Genomic DNA, 19,346 nt, shown 5'->3' on the forward strand with positions numbered 1-19,346 from the left:
TCATAACAATGCAAGGCTTCTGGCCCCATCAATGCACGCACATAATTTTTGTGATGTTGTCAGGCAACCAGTCTCATAGACGTTTTGTATAAACTAACCTAATAACCACAGATAGAAAGAAGAATGAGCAAGATATTTCACCGGATGTATACATGTGAAGCATCTGGTTGGCGTTTCCTCTCACTACCAAATATGGTTATGAGAGGAAGCCCAGTGGCCGGCAGTGGGAGAAGATGGAGCAAGATGAACGTCTGCTCATTTTCTCATCGATTAAACATTTAATCTCCATACAGTTTTCTGTTTCCAAAACTAGAATCTGTAACAGAGTGGACTGCGTTTTGCAGACTTTACCCTTTGCCAAAGTTTCAAAACATTTTGTTTTTTAGAAGGAGCGCAAGGGCGAATTGATTATTGCACACGTGCACTTCAGAGTAGGCATTCCCTAATGGGAAAAGGCGAATGAATGCTAGAATGCGCCAATAGGATCTCACTAGCTCGTGCTTGGCTCTGCCCACTGATTAATTTGCTCCCATTGGAAACAACAGGCTGTGGTTTATCTTGGGTTAGTTATAAAAAAAATACTTGTTATGAAGTTCAGTATTTGAAACGTGGTTGTGGGTACACAGACCTGGGAGCAACTGCGGCCCCTTATGATGAGTTCAGATTTTTTGTGGCCCCCACCCCTGTCCTATGCGGAGGCAACCAAAATAGTTTTGAAAGCAAATTACTGTGTTGAAGATATGGGCTGCAGTCCAAACTCAAAGTAGACAGCCAGACTCGGCCCTAAACCCTCAGCCCTTGAATGACGTTTCACATCGTCACATCAGAATATACCTTAAATGTCCCTTGCCCAAGCGAGGGAGAGTGATGATCGGAGAGGCAACGTCCTTGGTGAAAATATTGAAATTGATCATAAAAACAACCAACCTGAAGCTATGAATGTACTTAGCAAGCTAACGTAGCTAGCCTGCACTCCTGTCAGGGAGTTAGCTAGCTACAGTTAAACATAGCTGGCTAGCTAGTTTCATAGTTTGCTCATTTATTCCAATAATGTCAGAATTCCAAAAAACATGTCTATGAAGCTAGCTATGTTTTATAGGCTCCTCAGTATGAAACTAAGCCAATTTGCAAACGCTACAATCAATTTCATCTACATACATTTTTTAGCAAGCTAGTGTCATAATTTTGTCTGACATGACTAATGTTAGGGTTGAACTGGCTATTTGTATGCATAACCTTTATAATATACCGGGGAAGCTATGCTACAATATTAAGTATATAAACTACGGATAAATCAACCGTTGAAGACAAGAAGAACTACAACCGGCAACAGGAAGTGCGTCACGAGGCTGGGACCAGCCTGCACGCCGACGATAGGAGGAGCAAGTTTAAACCACGCTCCTCCTCCCTTTGACAGGCCAGCATTGAGCGGGAACTGTCTCTGTCAGAGTATAAAAGAGAGAACAATAGAATGTGACGCCCTCTTCTTCTGTCTGCCCTGCGAGGTGTCACAGAGAGACCGTATACGAACGACATATTTACCATACACGTGTTTGCATTAATTAAAGTACAGCTAAATCAGAAGTTACTATGTGCTGACTATTTTGTTCTGATACCAGAAACGAATTGACGCAACTTTAACACTACAACAAGAGAATCGGATACGCTGTGGGTTTAAAAAGGTGGATTTTGTAGCATTCATTGCAACTGCTATTAACTGTATGGCATAAATATCGAAGAAGTTGGACATCAATGTGGCTGCAGCTGAAAAGTATCTGGGACTTCAGGAGTTCACAGCGGAAGATCTACAAGGGGTATTGGCAATGGAAGATGTCACCCTTTTTTTTTTTTAAGCGTTTTTGTTGTTGGTAATTTGTATGGATATTCCCCCCAATCCAAGAATGTTCCCATTTTTGGGATCTTTTTGTTTTCATCCCGCTCATTAGGTGGCAGCAATACAGCTTTTTGGGTGTACTCTGCCAATAAACCTTAAAGAAGAAAAAGTAATGGACGCAAACATAGTTATTATTACATATGTGACGTAACACACTTTAGCTAGTGTTACAGACTAGAAAGAAAAGTTCAACAACTGGTAAAGAATCAAGCCAACTGGTAGTCTAATAAACTGACGTCAGTGCGAGTCGAAACCGACGAACAACTATTCAGCACAGCCTACATTTCAGCAACTTCTTTTACGATCGAAAAAGGCTGGCAACGCGTATATTGCTTTAAGATCACAGACAAACAACCAGTAGGCAGTTGTAATGGTAAGAGATTCACGTTGGAACTGTTTTGGTTATACGTTTAAGTGATGTTTTGATCTGTGGTGTCCGCAACAATGTGTTGGAAAACAATGGTGTACATTTTAAACTGACCATAAATTGCTCCTGTATAATGAGAGATAGTTAACATTTGTGTTGACAGTATCGGAAAGGGCGGTGCCATTGTGTATTTGGAGTGCGAGGGAGAAGTCATGGTTAGCCCATCATAGCCTAATAATGGACTAAAGAAGCCTAAAGTCACTCCTCATCAAAGGACATTAAATGTTCCGTTTAATAGGCGAAATGGCTCTGGAAGCCAAACCCGCTAAATACTCCATCTAAACCTTAATCGATTCTCAATTGCCTTACGGTTTTATGAACATAAATCCCTCGACTTTCTAATCACATCAAAATCATTTCACAAATGCAAAATACACACATGGTTGATTTATATGATTTATCTAAGAGTCATACACCTACCGGTGCCCAGCCCACATGGGCTTACAAGACACGACCATTTTTCTTGTTTTAAAAACAAAATAACATTTTACAAATTATAATATCCATGGCAGGTACAGCTACACTTCACAAAAAAATACTGTAATGACCCGGCTGGGTCATAAAGGAAAAAGAGACGGACTCTAGGTGTGCAGGTCAGAACACAGGTTTATTCCTAAACTGGGCTATTGTTCAGGCCACAGCCCACGCCGCTAAATGCCGAACGTACACAATTATACCATGTCGAGTTAAGGGTTACTCCCATAGGAACAGATCAAGGCCCCGAACAGAAAAGAGAAAGAAGATGAGACAGTAATCCCTCTTTATGCATTTCCAAATCCCGCGGGATTACCCATCATACCCCCCCAACTTTTCCCTCTGTCCTGACATATTTAACCCCTGCTAGTAGCCATGAGAACAATAACACACCCACAAACACAGGACACAATACCGGGTCGTTACAATACATTGTTTTAAAACATTTGCAGCCGTCAATATTTTTCTGTGGCGTCAGTCTTCCGTTTACGCACTAGTGTTCAGAGACGCAGATGGCTAATTAGCACAGGTAGTCCAGTCTGTCTTCCGTCATTGGGGGCTATTCTCTGGGCGCTGAAACCAGTCGTTTCTTATAAAAACAAAATTGTGATGTCGGAGCTTCAATAGTTGCTTCTCAACTCCATCCTATATATATATATATATATATATATATGAGGGTATAGTACGACACATCTTTTAGGGTTTCCGCGCGGCCGTATCTTAATGTTACAGCGCGTGTTAACGGAAAACCGAGGCAGCCATCTGTGCTATCTAGCGTGCTCTGAACATCTGTGTGTAAGCATACAGTGCATTCGGAAAGTATTCAGACCCCTTTAATCCATTTTCGAATAAGGCAAAACAAATATTTTTTAAATTTTTTGTCATCAACCTACACACATACCCCATAATGACAGAAAAAAAACTGGTTTTTAGAAAACGTATAAAAAACTGAAATCACATTTACATAGGTATTCAGACCCTTTACTCAGTACTTTGTAGAAGCATCTTTGGCAGTGACTACAGCCTCGATTCTTCCTGGGTATGACGCTACAAGCTTGGCACACCTGTATTTGGGGAGTTTCCCATTCTTCTCTGCAGATCCTCTCAATCTTTGTCAGCTTGGATGGGGAGCGTCGCTGCACAGCTATTTTCAGGTCTCTCCAGAGATGTTTGATCAGGTTCAAGTCCGGGCTGTGGCTGGGCCACTCGAGGACATTCCAAGACATGTCCCGAAGCCACTCCTGCATTGTCTTGGCTGTTTTCTTAAAGTTGTTCTCCTGTTGGAAGGTGAACCTTTGCCCCAGTCTGAGGTCCTAAGCGCTCTGGAGTATTTATTTTTATTTTTTAACTTTAATCTGTTCATCTTCCCCTTGATCCTGACTAGTCTCCGAGTCCCTGCCACCGAAAAATCCCCACAGCATGATGCTGCCACCACCATGCTACACTGTAGGGATGGTGCCAGGTTTCCTCCAGACGTGACGCTTGGCATTCAGGCCAAAGAGTTCAATCTTGATTTCATCAAACCTGAGAATCTTGTTTCTCATGGTCTAAGAGTCCTTTAGGTGCCTTTCGGCAAACTCCAAGTGGGCAGTCGTGCCTTTTACTGAGGAGTGGCTTCTGTCTGGCCACTACCATAAATGCCTGATTGGTGCTGCAGAGATGATTGTACTTCTGGAAGGTTCTCCCATCTCCACAGAGGAATTCTGGAACTCTGTCAGAGTGACCATCGGGTTCTTGGTCACCTCCCTGACCAAGGCCCTTCTCCCCCGATTGCTCAGTTTGGCCTGGCGGCTAGCTCTAGGAAGAATCTTGGTGATTCCAAACTTCTTCCATTTAATAATGGAGGCCACTGTGTTCTTGGGGACCTTCAATTGTACAGAATGCTTTTGGTACCTTTCGCCAGATTTGTGCCTCAACACATTCCTGTCTCGGAGCTCTACGGACAATTCCTTCAGCCTCATGGCTTGTTTTTTTTTTTCTCTGACATGCACGGTCAACTGTGGGACCTTTTTATATAGACAGGTGTGTGCCTTTCCACATGTCCGATCAATTGAATTTACCACAAGTGTACTCCAATCCAGTTGTAGAAACATTTCAAGCATGATCAATGGAAACAGGATGTGCCTGAGCTTAATTTCGAGTCTCATAGCAAAGGGTCTGAATACTTATGTAAGGTATTTCTGTTTTATTTGTAATACATTTGCAAAACAATTTAAAAGCCTGTTTTCGCTTTGTCGTTATGGGGTAGTGTATGTAGCTTGAGGAAAACAATTGAATGAATTTTAAAATAAGGCCGTAACAAAATGTGAAGGGGTCTGAATACTTTCTGAATGCACTAACTGGGCAGGGAGTGTAGTTCGTTAACTGGAGGCACACAGAGCATATGGATCTGTGCAAAACTGCTACAGGAAGTGTGTATTTTTATTTGAAAGATTCTTTCTCGCTGTTATGAATGTGAAAGATAAGGGGCATATCATCATATGTTTCGAAAACCGCTTTGCAAGCTATGATTGACGCGTTTTTCTAAACGATAAAACCTAGCGTCGGAATTGTAGTTCACACTGAGCCAACCGTGGGCAAGTTTTCGAGAGTTAAATTATGGTGAAACTGAGTAGCCTACATATTGATACGAACAACCCAACACCTAGCGACCTCGTCAAGGGGTTAACTGTTTGCTTGACTGTTGCTGGACCTGGGTTCGAGTCCTGGTCGGGGCTACCCCGCGAATTCACTACACTGGTGTCGGAAGTGGGAGGGTGCCCGTTAGGCAATTAGAGAGGCGTGCACACGAGGGACTTGGTATAGTATTGAAAAGCGCGGGGACATTCTTTCCCAAAGGAAGAGAGTATAATGTAGTGAGCAACCTCGTCAAGACCTCTTGGCATAACGGTTAATAAGGTGTTGGCTTGACAGTCGCCGGATCCGGGCTCGAGATCCGGTTTGGGCTACCCCCCGAATTTGCTACAATAGGTTTTCTTTAATACAAGAACCATGACCATTGACCAATCCTTCTGTGTATTTTTCTAAATCCTCTGTGAATGAATCCACAATTAGCAGCCTAGTGTAGAAAGAGGGTAATGCTGTTATGTGACACAATGTATGACACTTTTTAACTACAGTTAAGATTCCAATGAATTTAACTCTTGGTGGTGGTGCTTGTATCGATGATTTTTGCGAAATGTTCATTAGGATCATGATGGTGTGATGTTTTCAAAGTCTTGATAGTGGCGGTTTGTGTTGGTGTTTTTGAGTTCAGTGCAAGTGGTGATGCTGCAGAGATGTGTTAATGAATATGGTGAGAAGGATGATCCCTTTAAAATAACAATGACTTTCCTTGTTCAGAAGGACACTGAAGATACAAAGTTACTCGGGGACAAGGAGAGGCAGGAAGAGGAAAAGCAAAAAACAGTCTGTTTTGTTACATAATGTATACCACACACACTTGTTCTACTATCCTAGCGGGGACCTACAATTTATTTCCATTCAAAATCTTATTTACCCTAAACCTAACCACTAACCATAATTCTAAACATAACCCCTAAACTGAAAATAGCCTTTGTGATTGTGGGGACATTGGAAATGTTCTTTGTTTTACTATCCTTGTGGGGAGGATAGAAGAACAAGACCATACACACAATCAAAGTTGCATCTCTCTTTCGAAAGTCCCCCCTCTTCCTTGTCTCCACCTTTTCCTAAAGTTCCCACCAGCCATTGCTTCTCTAACTCCCACAAAGTCACAGGAACAGAACTGATTGACTGTGAGTGTCCTTGTCAGGTCAAAAGCAATCTGATCCAGAGAGAGAGGAAGGAGAGAACTGAAACACAGCCAGCAGTTCCTCCCAGACCCACTGAAGAGGTAGGCAAACGGCTCAAACTGCTGCTCCTTACCGTATGTCAAATGTTTTATATATCTCTGCTGAGGTTGTCTGTCACCTCTCCACAGGAGCTGAAGGGTACAGCCTTACATGGCAGACTGAAGAAGAGAGAGACCGATGACAATCAGGTATGGTTTACACCAGTCATGTTCATTTTTGGATGTGTGTTATCTATAGTGAGGTCTGAATTTAATTAGAGGGTCAAGGATCATACTACCAAGACTTGCTAACCTCTCACCATTAACATGGGGAGGTAAGCATGTCTTGGGGGTATGATCTTTGATCCTCTTGTAACTTTTCACTAATAATTATTCACGATTCATTCAGGATTATCCATAATCATGGAAGCATCCACATTAGGGCTGTCAGGGACAAAAAAATAAATACATCTTAGTTGCCCGAAAGTTGTCTGTTCGATTCGCCCAATTTTTTGTTTTTGTTTGAGCATGTTTCCCTATATAGACACTGTGTTTTAATAAAGTCAACTATATGCATTGAGCTTGTCTAAGGCTTTAAGCTTACTGTTTGATGAAATAAAACACAAATGACTCGAGGGAGCCAGAGATCTAGATAATCCGAAGAAAAACCTAAACTTGACCCAACCATTCTCCTCCCTCTCCTGCTGGCTTTTGCAGTTTCTGCCATTACTCTCCTGAAGTTGCCAGTAATAGGCTAAATGAGGAGTCGGCAACCTTTCTCATGTGGAATGCCAATTGATCTTACTATTTCTACCGATCTGTGTGCCAGTTATGGTTTTCATAAGCACATTTTTGTGGAACAGTTTGTTTATAATAACGTCTTCGTATCTCAATCATTGTCATGTGATTAAACCAAATTCTATCCAAATTTGAATAAAAATCATACAAACCTAAAAAGTGACTCCCATTGCCAACTATGTAAAAAAAGAATTGCCTACATAAAGACAACAAATAAAAACATTGCAACCTGCAAGTAGAAAATATTCAGATTTTAAAAATAAATAACCTATAAATCACATTGGATATGCATGGCCTGTCTGCAACGAACTTGAAACATTGTATAAAATATTCTGTGCCCTCAGTTTCTGTGCCAGTGAGCTCAGGACAGACACAGCTGTAGGCTATTTACGCAAGGGATAAGAAGCAGTGCTTGACTTGGGCAGGATCTCACTAGAGCTGAGTACCGACACCTCAAATGCTCTACTGCTTGAGCTCCTGTTCCTCTAATAGAATATTAGCTCAAAAGTATTGTGGAGCTCCTGCACTTAAACAGTACCAGCACCAAAAATGAGAACCGGAACCTATTTGTCTAAGTCAAGCACTGATAAGTTATCAGGTAGGCCTATTTGATGACGTTTCCACTGGACCGGAGCAGTGGAAACGGAAGGGAGAGAGCTGGAAAGATTTTAAAAATACATTGAGGAACTATTGTCATTCTCAATGGATGTAAAAACAGACTTTGTTTGCTTGCTATTTAGGTGAAGAAAACATTACTTTGAGAAGCTCTACAGCCAATTAGATATACTATCAGATCTCCAAATGGGCACATTACTATTCCTACATTTGTACGCAGGCCAGGTAGCCTACAGGCCTACTTTTAAGTGTAATCAAACTCCAAGTGGGCTGTCATGTGCCTTTTACTGAGGAGTGGCTTCCGTCTTGCCACTACCATAAAGGCCTGATTGGTGGAGTGCTGCAGGGATGGTTGTCCTTCTGGAAGGTTCTCCTATCTTCACAGAGGAACTCTGGAACTCTGTCAGAGTGACCATCGGGGTCTTGGTCACCTCCCTGACCAAGGCTCTTCTCCCCCGATTGCTCAGTTTGGCTGAGTGGCCAACTCTAGGTAGAGCCTTGGTGGTTTCAAACTTCCTCTATTTAAGAAAGATGGAGGCAACTGTGTTTTTGGTGACCTTCAATGCTGCAGACATTGTTTGGAACCCTTCCCCAGATCTGTGCGTCGACAAAATCCTCTCTCGGAGCTCTACGGACAATTCCTTTGACCTCATGGCTTGGTTTTTGCTCTGACATGAACTGTTAATGGTGGGACCTTATATAGACAGGTGTGTGCCTTTCCAAATTATGTCCAGTCAATTGAATTTACCACAGGTAAATCAATGGAAACAGGATGCACCTGAGCTCAATTTCGAGTCTCATAGGCAAAGGGTCTGAATACGTACAGTACCAATCAATGGTTTTTCTTTATTTTAACTTTTTTCTATATTGTAGAATAATAGTGAAGACATCAAAACTATGAAATAATACATATGGGGAATCGCGTAGTAAGCAGTTTTTTTTTTTAAACAAATGTCCATATTTGAGATTCTTCAAAGTAGCCACCCTTTGCGTTGATGACAGCTTTGCACACGCTTGGCATTCTCTCAACCAGCTTCATGAGGTAGTCACCTGGAATGCATTTCAATTAACAGGTGTGTCTTGTTAAAAGTTAATTTGTGGAATTTCTTACCTTAATGCATGTAAGACAATCAGTTGTGTTGTGACAAGGTAAGGGTGGTATACAGAAGATGGCTCCATTTGGTAAAAGACAAGTCCATATTATGGCAAGAAAAGCTCAAATAAGCAAAGAGAAATTACAGTTCATTACTTTCAGACATGCTCAGTCAATATGGAAAATGTCAGGAATTTTGAACGTTTCTTCAAGTGCATTCGCAAAAACTATGATGAAACTGGCTCTCATGGGGACTGCCACAGGAAAAACCCAGAGTTACCTCTGCTGCAGAGGATAAGTTCATTAGAGTTACCAGTTCTCAAATTGCAGCCCAAATAAGTGCTTCAGAGTTCAAGTTACAGACACATCTCAACATCAACTGTTCAGAGGAGACTGCGTGAATCAGGCCTTCATGGTCGAATTGCTGCAAAGAAACCACTACTAAAGGACGCCAACAAGAAGAGTTGCTTGGGCCAAGAAACACGAGCAATGGACATTAAACAGGTGGAAATCTGTCCAAATTTGAGATGTTTGGTTCCAATCGCCGTGTCTTTGTGAGACGCAGAGTAGGTGAACGGATGATCTCTGCATGTGTGGTTCCCAAAGTGAAGCATGGAGGAGGTGGTGTGGGGGTGCTTTGCTGTTCAAGCTCAGTCCGATGATGCTGTGACACACCACCCCAGACCATGACGGACCCTCCACCTCCAAATCATCCCGCTCCAGAGTACAGGCCTCGGTGTAACGCTCATTCCTTCGACGATAAACGCAAATCCGTCCATCACCCCTGGTGAGATAAAACCGTGACTCGTCAGTGAAGAGCATTTTTTGCAAGTCCTGTCTGGTCCAGCGACGGCGGGTTTGTGCCCATAGGCGACATTGTTGCCGGTGATGTCTGGTGAGGACCTGCCTTACAACAGGCCTACAAGCCCTCAGTCCAGCCTCTCTCGGCCTATTGCAGACAGTCTGAGCACTGATGGAGTGATTGTGCGTTCCTGGTGTAACTCGGCAGTTGTTGCCATCCTGTCCCGCAGGTGTGTTCGGATGTACGGATCCTGTGCAGGTGTTTTATGTGTTCTGCCACTGCGAGGACGATCAATTGTCCATCCTGTCTCCCTGTAGCGCTGTCTTAGGCGACACACAGTACGGACATTGCAATTTTTGCCCCGGCCACATCTGCAGTCCTCATGCCTCCTTGCAGCATGCCTAAGGCACGTTCACACAGATGAGCAGGGACCATGGGCATCTTTCTTTTGGTGTTTTTCAGAGTCAGTAGAAAGGTGTCTTTTAGTGTCCTAAGTTTTCATAACTAACTTTAATTGCCTACTGTCTGTAAGCTGTTAGTGTCTTAACGACCGTTCCACAGGTGCATGTTCATTATTTGTTTATGGTTCATTGAACAAGCATAGGAAACAGTTTTTAAACCCTTTACAATGAAGATCTGTAAAGTTATTTGGATTTTTACGAATTATCTTTGGAAGACCTGGTCCTGAAAAAGGGACGTTACTTTTTTTGTTGTTTGTGTATATATATGCGCGCTACTGCTTGACAAAAGAAAATCTTGGTCGACCAACAACCAATCGACCCGTTGACTATTTGGGGTCAGCCCTAATCCACATGTGTTTAGAAACATATATTCTATTCTTATTTACAATATTAATGACTCCAAAATGACACAATACATTATTTACCATTTAATTTCTATTGGGCACTAAATCTGAAACACAACTAAAATAATAAAAGTCACAAGCTTGATGTAGTCATTGCATTCTAGGATCAAATGCTAAACTTTTGACTACTTTATTTATAAGAATATTCAGGCGTGTCAATTTTGACCCCTACCCTTTTTGAGAAAAAAAAAGTATTGCTTGTTAACAGTCTTTCTCTGAGCAATTGTTTTAGTATAAAATATTATAATGGGGCATACAATATAGCTCAGTATTTGAATTGTTTATTTAATACAGTTATTACTGCTCGTCTTTATAAAGGATCTCAATCATTTCTGTCCCCTCTGTATATGTAGCGTACCGGTATCTCTGTTTAATTAATGCACAATTGAGATGGTGACTATATTCGTCCTGACTATTTCAGTCTAACTGTAATATGATGCCGAGTGAGAGGAAAGGGAAAACTGCTGAAACTCCAGTGGTTCCTCCTAGACCCACAGAAGAGGTAGGCTTGGATGATTGACTGATCAGGATTTATAATCATATCTAAATGATCTGTGTCTATCAGTTATCCTGTGTCATGGTGGCTCATATAGGAGGATTTTGTCTTATGTTTCCAGGAGATAAACAGACCAGCCAGGCGTGGTCAGCAAAATACAAAAAAAGACAATCCGGTAAGTGAACGCAGATGCGTGCGCACTCACTCACTCACTCACTCACTCACTCACTCACTCACTCACTCACTCACTCACTCACTCACTCCTTATCTGTAATTTATTTTCTAGGCCCAATGTGATGATGATGAATGCCTTAAAGAGAGTGAATCTCTCTTCCCGGTGGTAAAAGAGGGAGAGGACAAGGACGGAGAAGAGGCCGTGGTTAAACCTACAGATAGCACATCAGTAAGAGTTTGTTTTCATCTTATTTTCTACATCACCTAGACCTCGGCCTGTATCCACAAAGCCTCTCAGAGTAGGAGCGCTGATCTAGGATCAGTTTGGGCTTTTAGAACGTAAGGAATATGATTATATTGACAGGTAGGGTCCTGATCCTAGATAAGCACTCCTACTCTGATACGCTTTAGGAATACGGGCACAGTACTCTATCCTTGCTGTGTCCATGCAAATATCAGGGTTTCACTTCAATTCAGTTAAGATTATTCCATGATTAAATGCTGGTATTTGCCAGATTTTCTCACAATGTTTCTAACAGACACTATGAGGTAACCAAATTAACACTTCCCTTTACTTGCCCTTTGCGTTAATGTATTGATTTGTATTCTATTGTTCTTAGGCCAAAATGCGAGAACCCACGAGACACAATCCTTTCATGCCACGCGGTGCTGGAGGCAAGGTAACGTTCAAACCTCTATTTTCATGCACACACATCTGTTGATCTCCCATTGTGTACATTGTAGTTCCCTTCCTCCAGGTGTTAACTATGGTTTACAATATGCATGTTATGGTTCCGTTGTGGGATAACTGTTATAGTCCTCTAGTGTAAAAGTTGTTATATTTGATTTGTCTGTTTCAGGGTAAAACCAAGAAGCGTGAACCCCAGCAGGGAGCTTCAGGCAGTGACTCAACAGAGGTAGCTCTGCACCCTGACACTCCTACTAACACTGTTCTGCCAGATACCGGTACTGTTTTAATGGATATCTACTGTACAACCGTCACTCCTGAGGTTTTGTTTGTGTATGCGATGGCTTGACTGCCACAGCTAACAGACTGTAAAGTGGCCCAGGATTGCAAAATGGCCGCCACATGAGGTCTATTAGATGACTAGCTCTTTTTTTCTCGGTCACTGGAAGGATTTTCCCACACGCTATTCTCTGACTCCCAACTAAGAAAATGATGGGGTTTTTTTTATCTTCTGTTTTTTTTTCTTTCCATCTCTACCTACCAAACACCCAGCCACACGACCTCGCCCTTTACTTTGCATTGTGAATTGATTAGATTGCTATTTGCTTAAACGTTCCCCTGCTTCCTGTTTCTTTGAACCCTGGAAGATTTTAGATGCTCCACTTCTGCAAAACAGCAGAAAAAGGAACTGAACTCCAAAATCGCAACTTGAAATCTGAAACTAACCACGTATTTTCTCATTTCTGGCCTGTGAATCTGATCTCTGAGTAATTGTCTCCATATCTTGGTTGCTACACTAGCAGCACAAACATTGGTTTTCCAAGAAATATTCAACTTTTCTTTAGTGTGTAGAATGTATACATAATAGCATGTCATTTATCACCCCTGCCCTCAGAACAAAGATGGAAATAAATCATTATTCGACCAATTGGAGGTATTCCGTATTAATCCAGCGGAGCCAGAGCAGCAGGTTGGTTTCTGTAAATAATGTTAATAATATCAATCTGTGCTCTTAAATACCCACACAGATTTACTTTTCACTCTTGGTTTCCTCTCACTAACTGCCACGGAGTTGTGCATTTGATTTAAATAGATTTTTGATTGAAAAGTATGACTTTCTGAAGCTGATTTAGGAAAATGTGTGTCTCGGCAGAATATGGATGACCTGATGGAGTGGTGGAGCACAGTGGAGCGTGAGTCTGAAACATGCACACATACACACAGTACTGGCGTAGGGGTATTCCTTAAACTTGATCCAAATAATGCCCTTTCTCTTTTGCTGCAGAGTGGGAAGACATGCCTCAAGAGGATGACATGACTGAAAAAGAGGAGGCCAAGTAAGTGATTCTACAGTTGGGTGTTACCTTGTGTGCGTGCACCTTTATAGAACAGCCATGTTATTAAGCTGGTAAATGGGTAAATCATACTATATTAAGTAAGCATGGATAATACTAATTCATCTAAACTTGTTTTCCAGGGTGTTTGCAGTGACAGCTGAGAAGGTGCAGAAAGGTATCCGTGTGTTCAACAAGCTGTTCTCAGAGCGTGCAGAGAGCCTGTGGCAGCACGTCATTGACCTTAACAGCATTGCAGACGCCCTCGACTGTTTCAACAAGAAGACTAAGATCGCCCAAATCACTGGCGGTTCCACCAGCGCAGTAGGAGGCGTATGTACCATTGTAGGCCTCGCCCTGGCCCCCGTCACCTTCGGAACCTCCCTGATTGTCACGGCGGTGGGACTGGGCGTGGCCACGGCGGGCGGTCTCACCACAGCTGGTGCCGGAATCTCCAACACGGTCAACAACTCCATGGACCGCAAGAAGGTGGAGGCCATCGTGACGGACTACCAGGAGAAGATAACCGACATCAACAAGTGCATGCTGTTCATCAAGCAGGGGATTGAGAGTCTGCGCAGGTTCGACCTGCTGAAGATGAAGAAGCATGCGTACAACCGCGACTTCCCGGGCCTCAACAACATCTACGAGGATGGCGCCATGGCCGGGAAGGCCATCCTCATTAACGCCAATGAGATGATGCGTGTGGTGCAGATAGCCAACGTGGCGGGCAGCACCGCGGCCAGAGCTGTCCAGATTGCCAGCATGGCCACCGGAGTGCTCACCGGCCTCTTTGTGGGCATGGACATCTACTTTGTGGCCAAGGACTCCAAGGAGCTGAAGAAGGGAGCCAAGTCAGAGTTTGCAGCCAAGATCAGGGAGGTGGCGACCCAGCTGCATGATGGACTGGTGGAGCTCAATGGCATACGGGTTGAGCTGCAGTCCTCAGATCCAGGCAACACCAATGAGACCAACACCCAAAACACAGATAATACCAATTACAGCAAAAAAACAGATGTCTCTGATGACGATATTGACAACTATAAAACCTCTGAAAACAAAAGCATTGTTGATAACAGCAATACTTCAGATAACAGCCATAAGGCTAGAAAATCCTAAACTGTATTTCCAACCCATCTCTACAACGACACATCCTGTCAGCATTCACACTACTAGTAGCAACGTTGAGGCTCTGATTTCTAAGTTTCACTTTGATAGGACAAGCACCCGTGCCTGAAATGTTTTTTGTTACAGACTGCAAAAATAGAGCCAGATGATATCTCCAGTCATCACTGGCTTGGGTTAAGAACTGTTATTAAAACTTACTTCTGTAATATCTAGCAAAATAGTATATTGTACGACGCGCCCATGTCCACATTTTCCCTTGTCTTGCCCCAAAGAGTTGTATTGTAGTTGTGCGCATTGTGCCTGTCTCGACAATATTATCTACAGGACTTTATGAAAAGTAACGGTTGTAAGTTAAATCTGTTTGTTCATGGGGGCAGGAAACAGTTCACAGATGCGAATAATGTTTAAAAAAATATTACAAATACATTCTCATGCTCATTATAGAAGGGATCATTGTATCTATATTTTCTAATACAGACTAATGTAAAAAGCAAAACATAATATTTTAAAGCTCAGCCAAATATTTTGATGGTTTCGATTTTTGGTAGAGCTAGACACACACACACACACACACACACACACACACACACACACACACACACACACACACACACACACACACACACACACACACACACACACCATCTTTATACATATCTATGGTACTATACATACACACATACAGTACCAGTCAAAGGTTTGGACACACCTACTCATTCAGGGGTTTTTCTTTATTTTTACTATGTTCTATTATTGTAGAATAATAGTGAATATATCAAAACGATGAAATGATACATATGGAATCATGTAGTAACCAAAAAAAGTGTTAAAATATATTTTGATTTGTTTATGCATACAGTGCCTGCGGAAAGTATTCAGGCCACTTGACTTTTTCCACATTTTGTTACGTTACAGCCTTATTATAAAATGTATTCATTTCCCCCCCCCCCAATCTTCACACAATACCCCATAATGACAAAGCAAAAACAGGTTTTTAGAACATTTTGCTAATTTATTAAAAATAAAAAACATCACATAAGTATTCAGACCCTTTACTCAGTACTTTGTTGAAGCACCTTTGGCAGCAATTACAGCCTTGAGTCTTCTTGGGTATGACGCTACAAGCTTGGCACCCCTGTTTTTGGGGAGTTTCTCCCATTTCTTCTCTGCAGATCCTCTCAAGCTCTGTCAGGTTGGATGGGGAGCATGGCTATTTTAGGTCTCTCCAGAGACGTTCGATCGGGTTCAAGTCCGGGCTCTGACTGGGCCACTCAAGGACATTCAGAGACTTGTCCCAAAGCCAATCCTGTGTTGTCTTGGCTGTGTGCCTAGGGTCGTTGTCCTGTTGGAAGGTGAACCTTCACCCCAGTCTGAAGTCCTGAGTGTTCTGGAACAGGGTTTCATCACGGATCTCTCTGTACTTTGCACCGTACATCTTTTCCTTGATCCTGACTAGTCTCCCAGTCCCTGCTGCTGAAAAACATCCCCACAGCATGATGCTGCCACCACCATGCTTCACCATAGTTATGGCGCCAGGTGTCCTCCAGACGTGATGCTTGGCATTCAGGCCAAAGAGTTCAATCTTGGTTTCATCAGACCAGAGAATCTTGTTTCTCATGGTCTGAGAGTCTTTAGGTGGCTTTAGGCCAACTCCAAGTGGGCGGTCGTGCCTTTTACTGAGAAGTGGCTTCCATCTGGCCACTCCCATAAAGGCCTGATTGGTGGAGTGCTGCAGAGATGGTTGTCCTTCTGGAAGGTTCTCCTATCTACACAGAGGAACTCTAGAGCACTGTCAGAGTGACCATCGGGTTCTTGGTCACCTCCCTGACCAAGGCCCTTCTCCCCCGATTGCTCAGTTTGGCAGGGCAGCCAGCTGTAGGAAGAGTCTTGGTGGTTCCATTTAAAAAAGATGGACGCAACTGTTTAGAATGCACTTTCGCTACACCTGCCATAACATCTGCTAAATATGTGTATGTGACCAATACAATTTGATTTCTTGGGGACCTTCAATGCTGCAGAATATTTTAGGTATCCTTCACCAGATCTGTGCCTCAACACAATCCTGTCTCGGAGCTCTACGGACAATTCCTTCGACCTCATGGCTTGGTCTTTGCTCTGACATGCACTGTCAATGGTGGGACCTTATATAGACAGGTGTGTGCCTTTCCAAATCATGTCAAATCAATTGAATTTAATACAGGTGTGCTCCAAGTTGTCGAAACATGTCAAGTGTGATCAATGGAAACACGATTCACCTGAGCTTAATTTCGATTCTCATAGCAAAGGGTCTGAATACTTATGTAAACAAGGTATGTTTTTTGTTTTTAATAAATTAGCAAAAATGTATAAACCTGTTTTCACTTTATCATTATGGGGTATTCTGTGTAGATTGCTGAGGAATTTGTTTTATTGAATTCATTTTAGAATAAGGCTGTAACGTAACAAAATTTGGAAAAAGTCAAGGGGTCTGAATACTTTCCGAAGGCACTGTATTTCTCTGCGGGGTAGGGGTTTAGTCACGATTTTGTTCCTAAGAAAACATTGCTTTATTGCATTGCTTCATTTTTAGGTCAGTCGGGGAATATTAATTCATATTGAAGCATTCAGGTTTTTAATTAAGTCTAACTTTTATTTTAGATTAGGAATGAATGTTCTATTACTGAGTAGTGCCTTACTCATTTATATGAAGTCTTATATAATTGAGGTCTAACTTTAGGGTTATTCTATTTTCCTGTCTTAGATTGGAAAGGTCTCAGTTGCTATGCAATTCAGTCCCTGTGTCTCCCCTGTCTCCTTCACTTGCGTGTGGTACTGATGCTGGATAAGTGATCTCTTTTACTCACTGACAAACTGGAAATGCCTCTTTCAAAGGGCAGGGTCTGAGATTATTTTTCATTGGTCAACTTTAGTAACAGTTTTTGTTTTGCAATGTAGTATTTATCTAAGGACTGTATATATAAAATGTAATAAGTTGCTAATAAACTTACGTATTATACAGTTGAATTTGTTTAATTTTAAGGAACAGGGTTGCAGACATTTCCCTCGTTCTGCCTCTGCTGCTGTGTCATGCCTTAGATACTGTATTTGTTCAACAAATGGCCAAGCTCATTTATCAAATTGTCCTCTATAGCAATGTTTTCTGTAGCAAGGTGGAAGGCAGTATGTATATCTCTGTGTGTTGGACTTGAAAGGCAAAGATTGTAAAAAGATAACCCATTGATTTAGTGGCTGCAGAGAAAGGGGACATGTATGGTTTGAAGTCGGAAGTTTACATACAACTAAGCCAAATACATTTAAACTCAGTTTTTCACAATTCCTGAAAATTAATCCTCGTAAAAATTCACCACTTTATTTTAAGAATGTGAAATGTCAGAATAATAGAGTGATCTATTTCAGCTTTTATTTCGTTCATCACATTCCCAGTGGGTCAGATGTTTACATACACTCAATTAGTATTTGGTAGCATTGCCTTTAAATTGTTTAACTTGGGTCAAATGTTTCAGGTACCCTTCCACAAGCTTCCCACAATAATTGGGTGAATTTTGGCCCATTCCTCCTGACGGCGCTGGTGTAACTGAGTCAGGTTTCTAGGCCTCCTTGCTCACACGCCTTTTCAGTTCTGCCCACAAATGTTCTATAGGATTGAGGGCAGGGCTTTGTGATGGCCACTCCAATACCTTGACTTTGTTGTCCTTAAGCCATTTTGCCACAACTTTGGAAGTATGCTTGGGGTCATTGTCCATTTGGAAGACCCATTTAACTTTTGACCCAAGCTTTAACTTCCTGACTGATGTCTTGATGTTGCTTCAATATATCCACATAATTTTCCTGCCTCATGATGCGATCTATTTTGTGAAGTGCACCAGTCCCTACTGCAGCAAAAAGACCCCCACAACATGATGCTGCCACCCTCGTGCTTCACGGTTGGGATGGTGTTCCCTCAGCTTGCAAGCCTCCCCCTTTTTCTTCCAAACATACGATGGCCATTATGACCAAACAGTTCTATTTTTGTTTCATCAGACCAGAGGACATTTCTCCAAAAAGTACAATCTTTGTCCCCATGTGCAGTTGCAAACCCTAGTCTGGCTTTTTTATGGCCGTTTTGGAGCAGTGGCTTCTTGCTTGCTGAGCGGCCTTTTAGGTTATGTCGATATAGGACTCGTTTTACTGTGGATATAGATACTTTTGTACCTGTTTCCTCCAGCATCTTTACAAGGTCCTTTGCTGTTGTTCTGGGATTGATTTGCACTTTTCGCACCAAAGTACGTTCATCTCTAGGAGACAGAACGCGTCTCCTTCCTGAGTGATATGACGGCTGCGTGGTCCCATGGGGTTTATACTCGCATACTATTGTTTGTACAGATGAACGTGGTACCTTCAGGTGTTTGGAAATTGCTCCCAAGGATGAACCAGACTTGTGGAGGTCTACAATTTTTTTTCTGAGGTCTTGGCTGATTTCTTTTGATTTTCCCATGATGTCAAGCAAAGAGGCACTGAGTTTGAAGGTAGGCCTTGAAATACATCCACAATTACACCTCAAATGATGTCAATTAGCCTATCAGAAGCTTCTAAAGCCATGACATAATTTTCTGGAATTTTCCAAGCTGTTTAAAGGCACAGTCAACTTAGTGTATGTAAACATCTGTAAACAATTGTTGGAAAAATTACTTGTCATGCACAAAGTAGATGTCCTAAACTACTTGCCAAAACTATAGTTTGTTAACAAGAAATTTGAGGAGTGGTTGAAAAACAAGTTTTAATTCCT

The 19,346-nt window shown here is 42.1% G+C and overlaps 1 protein-coding gene across 5 annotated transcripts; it reads left to right on the forward strand.

The window, feature by feature from the left end:
* Window positions 1-1,477: 1,477 nt before the first annotated feature.
* apol1 (apolipoprotein L, 1) lies at window positions 1,478-17,578 on the forward strand. Of its 5 annotated transcripts, none has more exons than XM_045694262.2 (13): window positions 1,478-2,267; window positions 6,138-6,222; window positions 6,571-6,651; window positions 6,739-6,798; window positions 11,183-11,263; window positions 11,379-11,432; window positions 11,544-11,660; window positions 12,052-12,111; window positions 12,292-12,348; window positions 13,015-13,089; window positions 13,273-13,312; window positions 13,405-13,456; window positions 13,597-17,578. In XM_045694262.2, exons 5-13 carry the CDS (start codon window positions 11,195-11,197, stop codon window positions 14,570-14,572), a joined length of 1,500 nt encoding a protein of 499 aa, XP_045550218.1. In that variant the 5' UTR covers window positions 1,478-2,267; window positions 6,138-6,222; window positions 6,571-6,651; window positions 6,739-6,798; window positions 11,183-11,194; the 3' UTR covers window positions 14,573-17,578. The 5 variants fall into 5 exon arrangements, with proteins under 5 accessions (XP_045550218.1, XP_013996153.3, XP_013996155.3 ...); XM_014140678.3 differs by having other exon boundaries at window positions 6,138-6,203; XM_014140680.3 differs by having other exon boundaries at window positions 6,141-6,203.
* Window positions 17,579-19,346: the final 1,768 nt, after the last annotated feature.

Source organism: Salmo salar, chromosome 14, assembly GCF_965601325.2.
Source record: "Salmo salar chromosome 14, fSalSal1, whole genome shotgun sequence".
Classification (NCBI taxonomy): Eukaryota; Metazoa; Chordata; class Actinopteri; order Salmoniformes; family Salmonidae; genus Salmo; species Salmo salar.